The sequence below is a fragment of the Chelonoidis abingdonii genome, chromosome 4, assembly GCF_003597395.2.
Source record: "Chelonoidis abingdonii isolate Lonesome George chromosome 4, CheloAbing_2.0, whole genome shotgun sequence".
NCBI classification, from domain to species: domain Eukaryota; kingdom Metazoa; phylum Chordata; order Testudines; family Testudinidae; genus Chelonoidis; species Chelonoidis abingdonii.
In genome coordinates this window covers 300,329-313,182 of record NC_133772.1, presented here as the reverse complement: position 1 = coordinate 313,182, position 12,854 = coordinate 300,329, and the positions used below count along the sequence as shown (strand labels likewise).

At 63.2% G+C, this 12,854-nt stretch overlaps 2 protein-coding genes across 2 annotated transcripts in view; both read left to right on the top strand.

The window, feature by feature from the left end:
• LAT (linker for activation of T cells) overlaps positions 1-6,841 on the top strand; it is a 16,966-nt gene extending 10,125 nt beyond the window's left edge. Inside the window, exons 5-13 of the mRNA XM_075064670.1 lie at positions 6-57; positions 1,581-1,642; positions 2,819-2,845; positions 3,067-3,130; positions 4,452-4,537; positions 5,017-5,070; positions 5,410-5,472; positions 5,845-5,910; positions 6,373-6,841. Of these exons, the coding sequence (XP_074920771.1) occupies positions 6-57; positions 1,581-1,642; positions 2,819-2,845; positions 3,067-3,130; positions 4,452-4,537; positions 5,017-5,070; positions 5,410-5,472; positions 5,845-5,903 (467 nt within the window). The 3' untranslated portion in view covers positions 5,904-5,910; positions 6,373-6,841. The remainder of the gene's footprint in view (positions 1-5; positions 58-1,580; positions 1,643-2,818; positions 2,846-3,066; positions 3,131-4,451; positions 4,538-5,016; positions 5,071-5,409; positions 5,473-5,844; positions 5,911-6,372) is intronic.
• A 5,937-nt stretch (positions 6,842-12,778) lies between these two features.
• LOC142046692 (uncharacterized) overlaps positions 12,779-12,854 on the top strand; it is a 22,991-nt gene continuing 22,915 nt past the window's right edge. Inside the window, exon 1 of the mRNA XM_075064669.1 lies at positions 12,779-12,797. Within this exon, the coding sequence (XP_074920770.1) occupies positions 12,779-12,797 (19 nt within the window). The remainder of the gene's footprint in view (positions 12,798-12,854) is intronic.

Below are 12,854 nucleotides of genomic sequence, written 5' to 3'. Positions count from 1 at the left end.
CCCCCCCCGCCCTTTCCCCCCAGGACACCCCCACCCTGAGCAGTTCCTGTCCATCCCAGGAGTACCCCAGTGACCCCCTGTGCCGGAGTGTGGGGGAGTCCAGCTCTGCACCCCTTACCTGGGACTCTCAGCCAGCCAGTAAAACAGAAGCTTTTTGGACAACAGGAATGCAGGTTACAGCAGAGCTTGGAGGCACAACCAGGACTCCTCAATTGAGTCCTTCTGGGGGTTCAGGGAGCTTAGACCCCAGCGTGGGGTTCCCTGCACTGCACAGCCCAGCCCAAAACCGAAACTGACCCAACCCTCTCCAGCCAGCCCCTTCCTTTGTCCAGCTTCCAGGGCAAAGGTGTTCACTCCCCCCCGCCTAGCTCAGGTTACAGGCTCAGGTCCTGTCCCTCACCTAAAGTCACCCCCTGCTCTCCCATCCCCCCCACAGACAGTCCCTACTGCATCACACCCCCACTTCCTGCCTTGTCTTCCTGGGACACCCCCATCCTGAGCAGGTCCTGTACATTGCTGAGTTCCCCCCAGTCCTTCCACCCCCTGGGGCTTCCCCTTGCTCCCTGCCCAGAACCCGTGGGCTCCCGCAGTGCTCCAGGAGTCCACCCCACAGGCCTTGGCCGCCGCAGGCCTGGTGTCTGGGGCTGGTGGGTGCTGGGCAGGCCCCACAGACACAGCTGGTGGGGGGGGATGGGGTGCTGCGGTCATCTCACTGTGGTGTGTCAGCAGGGATAAGTCAGGGTGTGTGTTGGTGCAAGCGTGTCAGAGCATGTCAGGGCATGTGTGTGTGACACAGAGCCACAGGATCGAGGCTACAGCCCCCATCTTTGGAACAGACCCCTGGGGTCCCACTCTTCCTCCAGGGTGAGCCCTGCGAGTCCCCCTGAGGCGGAGCTCAAGGGAGACGTGTCGCCCCCAGCGCCAGCTCCTGCGGGGCCAGGCGGTGGCTGCAGGCACAGCTGGGTTCCTGTGGGACTGGCCGGGCACAGCCCTCCGGTAGCCCAGAGAGAAGCAGGTTAAAGCCAAGCCCGGCCCAGCCATGCGGAAGAGACCCCCTGGCTCCCGCTCTGGGCCCTGTCTGCTCCCTGGCTCCGTCCTGGGGGAGCAGCGACACCAAGCCGCCCCCCAGCTAAGCCTCCCCCCCCCCAACCAACACGTACCAACCCCGCCTGGCCCCTCTGAACTCACTGGTGGGGCACACCTGGCTGGCTTCCTGCGGGTGTCAGGGGGCGCCAGGCAGAGTCGTTAGCCAATGTCCCGATGATTGGATTTGCCATTGTCTTCACACACGCTCCATGGACCTGGCCCAAACCCGAGACAGCTGGGTGCCCCTTACACCTGCATCGCTGGGCCTCTGCAGAGAGCACAGAGCCCCTCCCACATGCTAAAGAACAATGCAGTGTCTGGGGAAACTGAGGCACGCACAAACTCTTACAGAAAATTCCTCTCCATCCTGGGGGCATGGTAGGCGTGTGCTCTGCCTGGGGCAGGACATGTTGGGTATGGTGGGGGTGTCCATGTGCTGGCTGGAGAGGCTTAGGCCTGGCCTGCCCCTCCTAATCCAGCCTCCCCATTTTCAGGCGATCCCCACAGGCGCCCCAGAGCCGTCAAGTCTCCCTCACCAGGACAGAGACTGACAATGGTGAGTGGGGAGGTTGAGGGGGAGAGAAATGGGGATGTGGAGACAGAAACACAGGGAGACAGACAGGGGGATGGACAGATGACTGGGGGGAATGGGTGGGATAGTCGTGATGGACAGACAGACGGACAGGGGGATGGGCAGAAGGGGGATGGATGGACGGCTCGGGGTACAGGTGGACGGATGGGGTGCAAGGCGGATGGGGGCTGGACGGACAGATGGCTGGGGAGTTGGACAGATGGAATAGTCATGATGGATAGACAGACAGGCAGATGGGGGATGGGCACACGGGATAGCAGTGATGGACGGACGGACAGACGGGGGAACAGGGAGACAGGATAGCAGTGATGGACAGACAGGCGGACGGGGGACAGGCAGATGGAGACGGACAGACAGGATAGCAGTGATGGACAGACAGATGGACAGGGGAACAGGCAGACGGGACGGACAGACAGGATAGCAGTGATGGACAGCCGGACGGAGGGGGGGGCAGGCGGATGGGGGCACAGGGAGACGGGATAGCAGTGATGGACAGACAGACTGACGGGGGGGGGACAGGGGGATGGGGGGACAGGTAGACGGATAGCAGTGATGGACAGACAGAACGAACGAGGGGGACAGGCAGATGGGATAGCAGTGAATGGACAGACAGACGGACAGGGGGACAGGCAGACGTGGGGACAGGCAGATGGGATAGCAGTGATGGACAGGATGGACAGAGGGGGACAGGCGGACGGGGCACAGGGAGACGGGATAGCAGTGACGGGATGGACAGACGGACGGACGGGGGGACAGACGGACAGGGGGACAGGCAGATGGGATAGCAGTGATAGACAGATGGACGGGAATGATGACGGGCGGGATACCGGTGATGGACAGACGGACGACGGGGAACAGGTGGATGGGGAACGGACGGACGGGTAGCAGTGACGGACAGACAGACGGATGGTGACACAGGGACAGGCGGACGGGGACGGACAGATGGGATAGCGATGATGGACGGACGGGGGAAACGGGGACAGGCAGACAGAGGGACAGGCAGATGCGAGCCCGGACAGACGGGGATAGCAGCTGATGGACAGATGGGAGGATGGGGGGGAGTGACAGGCAGAGATATGGGAGGATGGGGATCGCTGGCTTTGGGGGTGACTGACATCTTTCTCTCCCCTCGCCCTCCAGACAGCGTCCCCAGCTACGAAAATGAGGGTGAGTCTGGACACCCCCAGTAGTGCGGGGGGGGCAAGAGCCAGTGTCAGGACCGCTGCCGGGTTGGGGCAGAAGGGTATGAGGGGTGATGGGGGTGTGGTGGGCAGAGGGTAAGGGCAGCAGGTGTGGGATGAGCAGAGGGTCAGGGGCTGGGAAGGGGGAGAAGGGGGCAGAGCAGCCGGTTCCCCCCAATACTAATCCGTCCCTGTGTCCGGTTGCAGAGCGGCCCCGTGGGGACGACGACGACAACGACTATAACAACGAGATCTACATCCCCGGCTACGTGTATGAGCTGCGGGGGGGGGGAGGGAGATGGGGGGAGTTAGGCTGCGGGGGGGAGACAGGCTGTTAGGGGAAGATGGGCAGGGAGATGGGGTGGGGAGATGGGGGTGGGGGTGTGGAGCTGGGCTGCAGGGGGCGGATGGACTGAGGAGGCCTGTGGGGGGACAGGCCATGGGGTGGCAGGGCTGGACGTGGCACTGGGTCCAAGCCTGGGGGGTCAAAGGTCATGAATGGGAGTTGTGACAGGTTGTCCCCCCTTCTGGGGGGCCACCTGATATACTGGGGTCCCACTGAGCCCCCTGGCTCGCCCCCCTGTCCTGCTGAGCCAGGCCCTCCAGCTGCCTCCAGCCCATGCAGGTAGGGCCAGACCCAGCGGCAGAAAGTCCCAGACGCAGAGCTCAGCTCTGCCTGGGAAGACTCGGCTCGGGGATTGCCCAGCGTTCAAGTGCACCCCCTGTGGAGAGTGAACCCCAAATCGTATCCTCTTGCGCTGCACAGAGACCTGCCCAGCGCAGGCTCCTGCAATCCACCCCCTGCCTCAGTGGGGGGACGAGCTGCTCAGCTCCCTGCCCCCAGCTCTGAATTCCACACGCCGGTTCAGAGACAGCAAACCACAGACGGCAGCTGTGACGTGCTTGTCAGGGACAGCAAACAGGACAAAGCGGAGTAAAGCTGCACATTGAGCGTAAGCCGCGAGCTGGGGAGCAGATAAGGAGTGAATCCTCACCCTGCGCGAGACGGGCTGGCAGACTCAAGGCACAAGCTGCCTTGGCTTTCCCAGGTTTTCTTACAGGCTAAAGATCCTTCACTTCCCTCAGGTCAGGCCGTGCCCCTCGGGTGTTTCCAGGTGTGTTGTAGCAGGGACAGTGAGGTCCCCCCAGGATGTCATTTCCCCCTTTTCTATCTTCTCCCCACTCTCTGGAAAGCTCTTTTGCTGTGGCCTGGCTCAGACAGTCCCCATTGTGTCTCTGAGGGGTTTCTGGGGTGATCCTTGTGCTTGTGCATTGCCTCAATGAGCCAGGAACGTTGTCGTACCTGGCAGCCTGCTTGTGGGTGTTCTCAGCCTCACAACGTGTTTCAGTAACACACACCCAGCCAAACTTCATAACCTCACATACAACGATAGCGCATCCAATCCAACGAGATATTCCTGTGTCTTGTCGAATGAGCCCTCACAAGGCAGCCTTTGTACAAACATACCATGGTGAATATGGGATGTCAGGGTGTCACAGGGGTCATTGCTGGGGGGACAGGGTCAGAGCCAGTAGTTCAGTGAATGCTCTGGCTGGTCAGTCTCACCCGTCCCATTCCCCTCCCCCCGCAGGGAGGTGCTTCCAGACAGCGTCACCGAGGCATCCCCCACGGAGCTGGTCACCTCGGGGCCAGAGCTCAGGGACAGTGTGTCCTCAGGTGAGTTGGGGCCACCACCCAGCACACCCGTCTCCCACAGGGCCTGAGCAGAGACCCCTCAGAGGGCCACTCTGGGTACCTGTCCCCCAGCCTTGGCCTGGGCCCATACAGTCCCCGGGACCATTTCAGAGTGGATCTAGTGTCGGGCAGTTCCACCGTCCCATGCAATCAGCATTAACCTCTCTCTGCCCCCTGGCATTGCACTGTGGGTGGGGGGACAGCTACCTGACCCCTTCTTGCCCTGGTCACTATCCCATCCCTCGCTCCCCATTTGGGTGTGTCCCCGGCCCCCAGTCACCCAGCTGTATTGGGATCCAGGTGTAATTTATGGGGAGAGCAGTGACCTGAACATCTCTGGGTGGGTCCCAGATTGGAGCCTTGGTGGTAAGGGCTGGGGGGTTCCCAGGGTCCCTGCTGTGGGGAGAAGTAGGAGGGCAGGCCCTCCCCCCTCGCTGACCCCTTCTCTCACTCTCTGGCAGTGGCAATGGGGGATGAGTACGAGAACATGCCGGAGGCCCAGAGGGAGTCGCTGGGTGAGTGCGGGACCCCCAGCCCTGTCTGTCTGTGCCTGGCCCAGCTCAGGAAGGGGGGATCCTGGAACTGGGGCTGACTGGGGGAAGGGGACGATTCCCAGGAAGGGCCGACGGGGACGAGCAGGAGAGGGGTTGGGGGGAAAAGATGAGACTTAACCTCCCCCACCCCGGGGTCCCGCGGGGGCGGGGTCCCAGTACCATGTGGGGGGGGCGGGATTGTAGTGGGGACTGAGCCCCCCAGGGCCCAGTGCATGGGGTCCCCTGGGGCAGTTCCTCTATCCCCGGTCAGGGGGTCCCCCTGCACTCCCCGTGCTCACTGCCCCAGATCGTTCCCCACAGCTGACAGCCTGGAGTACGTCAACATGCCAGAGCCTGGATCCAGCCTCCCTGACGCCCACTATGGTGAGTGTGTGTGGGAGGGGTACCTGCCCCTCCCCCGCTATCATGAGTGGGGGGGGTCCCCAAGCCTGGGGGACCCTTTCTCCCATTAACCCTCCTCGCTTGGGCCCCAGGAACCTCCTTACAAGGCAGGGGTATGAGTAGCGCCCAAGGGGCCTGGGCTTTGGTGAAGCCCCGTGTGTGGGGCTGGAGGGGTTCTGGGGAGCCCAGGGGGGGCTGGAGCGGTTCTAGGCCAGTCCCATATGTCAGGGCAGGGGGCGGTTCTGGGGAGCCCCGAGGGTGGGGCTTGGGGGGATTGTGAGGAGCCCAATGTGTGGGGCCTGGGGGGGCCGGTTCTGGGGAGCCCCGTCTCACTCCCTCCGGCTCCCATCACAGGCGCCAGCGACCGCGAAAGCGAGGACGATGGCCCTGACTACGAGAACCTGCACCGCTGAGCGTGAGGTACTGACGCCCCGGCCCCCCCATGCCTGCGCTGCCCCGGCCCCCCGACACCTGCCCTGCTCCACCTCCACCCTGTGCCCTGCCCCGACCCCTCCACACCTGCCCTGCTCCACCTGTGCCCTGCCCCGACCCCCCCCGCGCCTGCCCTGCCCCACCTTCGCCCTAAGCCCTGCATCCCAAACCCTGACCCCTCCCCACCCTTACCAGCACTCCCAGGGCCACCTGCTTGGGCTGCACCACATGGGAGCCTCCACAAAGGACTCTGGGAGGGAAGGGGGCCCCCCACCTCCTGCCCCCCATGACTGGGGCTGCAACTGTCCCAGCAGGAGGGGCTGGGTCCCCACCTGTCTCTCCACCCTGGGTCTCCGTTACCCTGGCCGGCCGGGTCCCCCCAGCATCCCCCCAGCGTTGGGGCCAAGGTCAGGCCCATCCCCCCTGTGACTCCCCGGCTCTCTGTTGCAGGCAGACCCCCAGCTCTGGAGAGTGACACCCCCGGCCCCCTGCGGGGAACCTGCCTTCGAGGAGTGAACCAACAGCTGGATGAGCCCCCAGGAACCTCGCCACAGGGGGGCCTGAAAAACTCTCCCTGCTGGCCCCACCCCTGCACCCCATATCCTGAGAAACCACCTGTGAAAGCCCCACCTGGGGGCTCCGTCTGCCCCCCGGGCTCCCCTCCCCCCGGCCACCATCGTTAATTTATTGCCCTTCCCCCAGTCAGTGCTGGTTCTGCACCTTTTCTGACATAGCCTGAGAATTTCCCAGCATCCTTTGAGGTCTCCCCCCATGTCCCCCTCCCCTGAGGGGCAGCCTAGGCCCCCAGAGACCATGGGGGGGCGCAGTCACATGGGCTGCACTGGGAGCCCCCCTCCCTCTGCTGCGCTGAGCGACCCCAGTGAGTCCAGTCGCTGAATAAAGCCGTAGGTGCCTCCTGCGTCCGTCTGTCCCAGGGCCTGTCTTTGTTCTCCCGCTGAAGGGCTGGGCTGGCCCCTGACCGTCCCCCTGCCCCAGCTCGGAGCTGCCTGGCCATGGGGGGCACCGGCCACTCTGCGGGCTGTGCGCAGGGTGGGGGGGCGGGCAGGCCCTGGCCCCATGGGAGTCTGGGGAGGGGATCCACATTGCCGGGTTTCGCAGTGCGGGGGGCAGGGGCGTTACTGCTGAGAGCCTGGGGCCAGGACCCCTGCTGGCTCTCGCCAGGGTGGGCAGTGGGACATGGGCCCCCCATCCCTACCAGGAGCTGTTTTCTCTGTGTGCCTGGCCTAGCGGGAGTGACCGGGATCCTCACTGGGCTGGCCCATCCCCCCTGGAGCTGCCCTGTCCCACCCGGGGAAGCCACACAGTCCCCCAACAAGGCAAGATGAATGTGTCCCCACAGCAGTGTCATGGAGTCCCCGGGTGATGCTCTGGAACTGCTCCCCACTAAGCCAGTCAGGACTTTGGGGAGCCTCCTCTCCCTTGGAGCAGACTTGTTCAGGGCAAGAAGCTCACACGTCTTCACCTCCTGGGTCTCTCCTTGGAGCATTCAGCATCCTCTGCCCCTTCCGTGTTCCACACGCTGAGCCCATCCAGGCGGGGTCCCTGGGGAATCCAGGGTCCTGCACCCCACTTTGCAGTCAGACGTGACTCTCAGCCAGCCAGGAACACAGAGTTTATTTCGATGACAAGAACAGGTCTAAAACAGAGCTTGTAGATACAGCCGACTGGACCCCTCGGCCGGGTCCTTTCTGGGGGTCAGTGACCAGACCCCACAATCTGCACTTCACTCCCCGTCCCCCAGCCAAACTCAGACCCCAACTCCCCTGCCCCTCTCTCTGCTCATCCCCTTTCCCGGGCCAGGAGGTCACCTGATCCCTTTGTGTCTCCCACACCTTTAGCATCCCTTGCAGGGGAAGGGCCTGGCCATAGTTGCCAGGAGACAGAGTGTCGGCCATTTATGTACCTGGCCATTACTGCACAATCTCAACCCTAGTGTCATGGACTCACAGATCGTGCGCCACTCGTGCCCATGCATCCATGTGGGGGTGCCCTTCCAGTGCGCAGCTTCTCGGGGTCCCTCTCTCTCAGGGTCAGACCCCTTCACCTCCTGGGGCTGCACCTTCTGAGCCTCAGCACGTTGTCTCTGCTGTGGGGCCCCAGGGAATGCCCTCGTTCTGGACCCCCCCCCAGCCTCTCACCCCAAGAGGATAATTCCCACCCACCCCGTATTCGCTAGCCCCCAGCGACTCTCCCCCAGCGTAACACAAAAGGGTTTATCGAGTATTAGAACCCAGCACAGGAAACTCTCCAGCCTCAGGCCTGGCCTCCCTCAGCCCAGCACATCCCAGTCCCCCTGCAGCCAGGGGGGCTCTGCCTGCTCCCCCTCTCCAGCCCAGAGCCCCCCTGCTTCCCAGCTGGCCCTCCGATATCCCCGGCCCCAGCCCCCTGTGCCCATTGGCTTCTCTCCAGGGAAACAGGATCGTAAACTGGGGCCTGGGTCTCCTTTCAGGCCCCCTCTGGCCCCTGTGGTTGGAACCAGCTGGTCAGGTCACTGGGGTCCTCTCCTCACAGCCCATTGTCCTCCCCCTGGCCAGAACTGGCTGTGACTCCTGAGCTGGGTCCTCGGGTCACGAGGTCACCAGTCCCTGGAGTCTCCATCCTCCAGGCCATCGGCCGGGGTCCCAAGTTCCCTCTCCGGTCCTGTGTCCCAGCAAACTCCCTCTCCCTTCCCCTCGTTAAACCAGTAACATCCAGGGGCACTGAGTCCCACCCCCTGTGCATGCAAATCACTGGAAAACCACAAAAAGGTAGGAAAATCATCCACTTCGTCACACCTAGATACTTAAGAAATGCATAGGGGAAACAGGCACCCACACAGTATTCAGAGGAAACATTAAGAACAGCCCCACTTCATCACATCAGTGCCTCACAGGGCAATATGGGGCAGGGGGATGGTGCTGGTACCCCCAGGGCACTGTGCCAGGAGGATTTGTCAGGGGCACTGTGCCGGTCGGTGCAGCCAAAACCTGAGCACCTGGCCCTGTCCCACAACCCGTGGGGGTCAGGGCATGGCACACTGGGAGGGCAGCACCCAGACCATAGATCGTACATGGGGGTGGGGGGAGGTTTGCAGGAATCAGGGCCCCGTTGGACCAGGCACAGCACACAACGAAACACAGCCCCACAGCCAGAGGGGCTGCCCTGCCCCATAGCAACTGGGGGGCTGTGGTGATGGTCCGAGGCCATGGGGAGGAGTGGGGGAGTGTGGTGTGGCAGGGAGCAGGTAGGATAGGGTGAGGGAAGGCAGTGGGGCCCCACTGGGTGCTGGCCGGGGGAGGGAGGGGGAGCTCTACCTCCCCCCCCCGAGCTGGGGGCCCTGTCAGAAGTGGCAGGCGGCTGTAGGGCAGGGGGAGGTGACGCTCTGACAGGAAGCCCCAGTACAGGCGATGCGCTGTCACACCCGCCGACTGCAGACTCACAGCCGGACCCCTGAGCGCAGGTGAGCCACCCGTTGGGCCAGAGTAGGGGGATGGGGGTGCCCTGTCCATGCTGTCCTGCCCCACAGCACGGGGGGGGGGGCCTGCCCTGTCCCTGCTGTCCTGCCCCACAGTGCAGGGGAGGCTGCCCAGTCCCTGCTGTCCTGCCCCACAGCATGAGGAGGGGGCTGCCCTGTCCCTCCCATCCTGCCCCACGGCACATGGGGGGGTTGTCCTGTCCCTGCTGTCCAGCCCCACAGTGTGGGGGGTGGGGCTGTGTCCCAGAGCTCAGGCAACACCATTCAGGAAGGCTGTGGGGCCAGCTCAGTGCCAGAGCGGGGCAGGGAGCCAGGCCCCATGGGGGGCATAGGGGGCACAGACCAGGGCCAGGCCCCATTGACTCCGATGGAGCTGCGGCTGAGTGATGCCAGCCTGGGATCTGGCCCCACTGATGCTAATAGAGTGGGGCCGATGGCCCCTGCTCGCTTCCCGCCCTCCCCCCGCCCCCGCCTCACCACATCCTGCACTGCTGGGCAGTGGAAACGTGTGGGGGAGGGGAGGACTGGAATTGAGGGGCTCAGGGCCAGGCTGGGGTGCTGCCCTTCACCCCCATAATGGGGCAGCCCCCTCAGTGTGTCACTAGTGCTTCCCACCCAGCCCCTCGCCTCGCCCAGCCCGGTGCTGAGCCCTATTTCTTTGTGGGTGCTCAGCACCCACGGGGTTAACGATGCCCAGTCCCTGAGCTGGCTGCGGTGCCCACGGGCGGGCACTGCCAGGGAGCTGCCTGCCTGGGGCACCCCGTGGGGGAGCAGCACCTGTCATCGAATAAACCTGTGTTCCTGGCTGGCTGAGAGTCACGTCTGACTGTGAAGTGGGGGGGGCAGGACCCTGTGCCCGCCGCCCCAGGACCCTGCCTGGGTGGACTCACTGGAGGAAGCGCACGGAGGGGCAGAGGATGCTGAATGCTCCAAGGAGAGACCCAGGTTTATTAGGTGACAGGAATGCAGCATAGGGCAGCGCTCGTTAGCACAGAAATCAGGGACTTTCAGCCACATCCATCTTGGTGGGAGGGGAGCCTAGAGCCAGGTCTGGTTCCCTGTCCCCGCACCCCAAATCAGCCCAGACTGACTCCTTCCAGCTGCCTGGCCCATGCCTGGCCCATTGCTCCTCCTCCGGCCTTTGTCTTGCCCGGGCCAAGAGTCACCTGGTTGCATCCCCCTCCTGGGTCTCCGGTTCAGCCATAGTATCCATGCAGGCAGCTGGAGCAGCCCCCGCAAGTCACACAGCCCTATTCCCACCAGCTGGACATTGGTGCAGCACACAGGGAAACTGAGGCATACACAGTGTTCATGCCAAACAGTAAGACTCACATACAACATAACAAGGGAGAACCCCCCTTCGTCACAGGGGGCTGTGTCTGGCCGTCCCTCTGTCCAGGCAGGGCTCTGCAGGCTCCCCGGGCACAGTGCCCAGGCGGCGGGGGCAGGGGTGTGTGTCTCTGCTGTTCTAACCTGTCGCTCTCCCATTTCTCTCCCCACAGAGCTGCCCATGGCCTGCGCCGAGGGCACGGCGAGTGGTTGGGTGGGGGGCTGGGCGCTCATCCCCCTGGGGGGCTGCCTGCTGCTCTGCGGGCTCTGCCGGAAAAGTGAGTGAGAGGGGATGCGGGGGTACAAGGGACGGGGGAGGGGAGACGGGGCTTGATGTTTACCTGTTTCCCTTCTCCTCAGCTCCATGTTTATTGTTTTTCTCCAGCTTATGTAGCTGTTTCTCCTTCATGGTTCGCTGGTTCTCCTCTGTTACGCATGGTTCACCTTCTCTCCAGCTCATGCTGACGCTGGTTTCTCATGTTTACGCTGGTTCACTTTCTCCTTCCAGCTCATGCTGAACGCTGGTTCTCCTCATGTTTACGTGGTTCTCCTTGCTCCCTCCAGCTATGCTGACGGCGTTCTACCTCATGTTTACCGCTTGTAGTTCACCTTCTCCTCCAGCTCTTGCTCTTTAACTCGAGCTCCTCCCGTCTCAACTTTCTTTCCTCTTCCGCCACGGTTGCTCCACAGCTGTCGAGCGTCGCCGGGGGATCCCCTGCTGGGGGTGAGCTTCCTGCTCAGATCCCTGCCGGCCGGGGGGTCACGGTGCCTTCGGCATTTGCTGGGCTCCTCCCGCCTTCCTCTAGGGCTAGGAAGGGGGGGTCTCGGGAGCCCTCATCCGCCGTCTGACCACTCCCGGGGGGACAGACACTGGTGACTGCGCTGCATTGCCCAGGCGCTTCCCTCAAGACAGGTGTCCGTCTCCCTCCTCCAGCTGGGCAATCAGCTGGTCCTTCATCAGTCTCCCTGTGCGCAGCCCCTCTGTTTGCACAGCTCCAGCAGGTCACATGCGCCGCTTGGCGTACACCTTCCTGCTGGCCACTCACAGGTCGGGGTCTTGCCGCTCCCACGGTTCAGGGGACCCCTAGTGCACCAGCCCTTCTTGAGGTCACACCTTCTCTGCCAGGGTCGAGCTGCAGACTCCTCTGCCCCTGGGACCTCGCTTGCAATCCCCCGGAGGGGAACCTGTTACTGCAAAAGTCCTTTCATGGGCACATACTCCCAGGTGTATCCCCTCATTTTACGCTCCCAGTCACTTACTGCAGGAAGCGCTGTCCATGGGTGCAGTATATCCCACCGCTACCCCAGTGTCACGGTGTGGGGGAGTCCTCCCTGCACCCCTCCTCCTGGGACCACAGTGACTCTCACCAGCCAGTAAAACAGAGGTTATTGGACAACAGGAGCGCAGGTTACAGCAGAGCTTGCAGGCCAGTCAGGACCCCTCCATTGATCCTTTCGGGCTTTCGGGTGCTTGGATCCAGCTAGGATACCCTGAATTCCGCCCCACAGCCCCAAACCCAAACTTGCCCTGCCTTCTCCCGCCAGCCGATCCCTTTTGTCCGACTTCCTGGGCAAAGGTGCTGACCCCCCCCTCCACCTGCTCAGGTTACAGGCTTAAATCCTGTCCCTCACCTAAAACATCCTGCTCTCCCATCCCCCACACGACAGCGCCTCTACTCCCTCACAAAGGAGATGGGGGAGCAGGGGGGTACATGGGACAGGGAGGAGACGGGGCTGGGGAAGGGAGACGGGGGCAGGGGGGGTGGGTGGGGAAGGGGATGGGGAGCAGGGGTACATGCGACAGGGAGGGGACGGGCTGGGTGGGGGGACGGAGACAGGGAGCAAGGGGTGCACAAGGGGTGGGACGGAGACAGGGAGCAGGGGTGCACAAGGGGTGGGAAGGGAGACGGGAGCAGGGGGCAAAGGCGTAGGGAAGGGAGTGGGAGCGGGGGCACAAGGGGTGGGAAGAGTGGCGGAGGGAGGTGGGTCCTTTGTAATGAGTGACATCACTAACCATTCCACCACACCACCCAGGCTTCCTGTTTTCCCCCGATGGGGGCCCACAACCCAGGTAAGTGCTACACTCCCCCACCCTGGAGCTGCCCCTGTTTCCCCATTATGCTGCCCT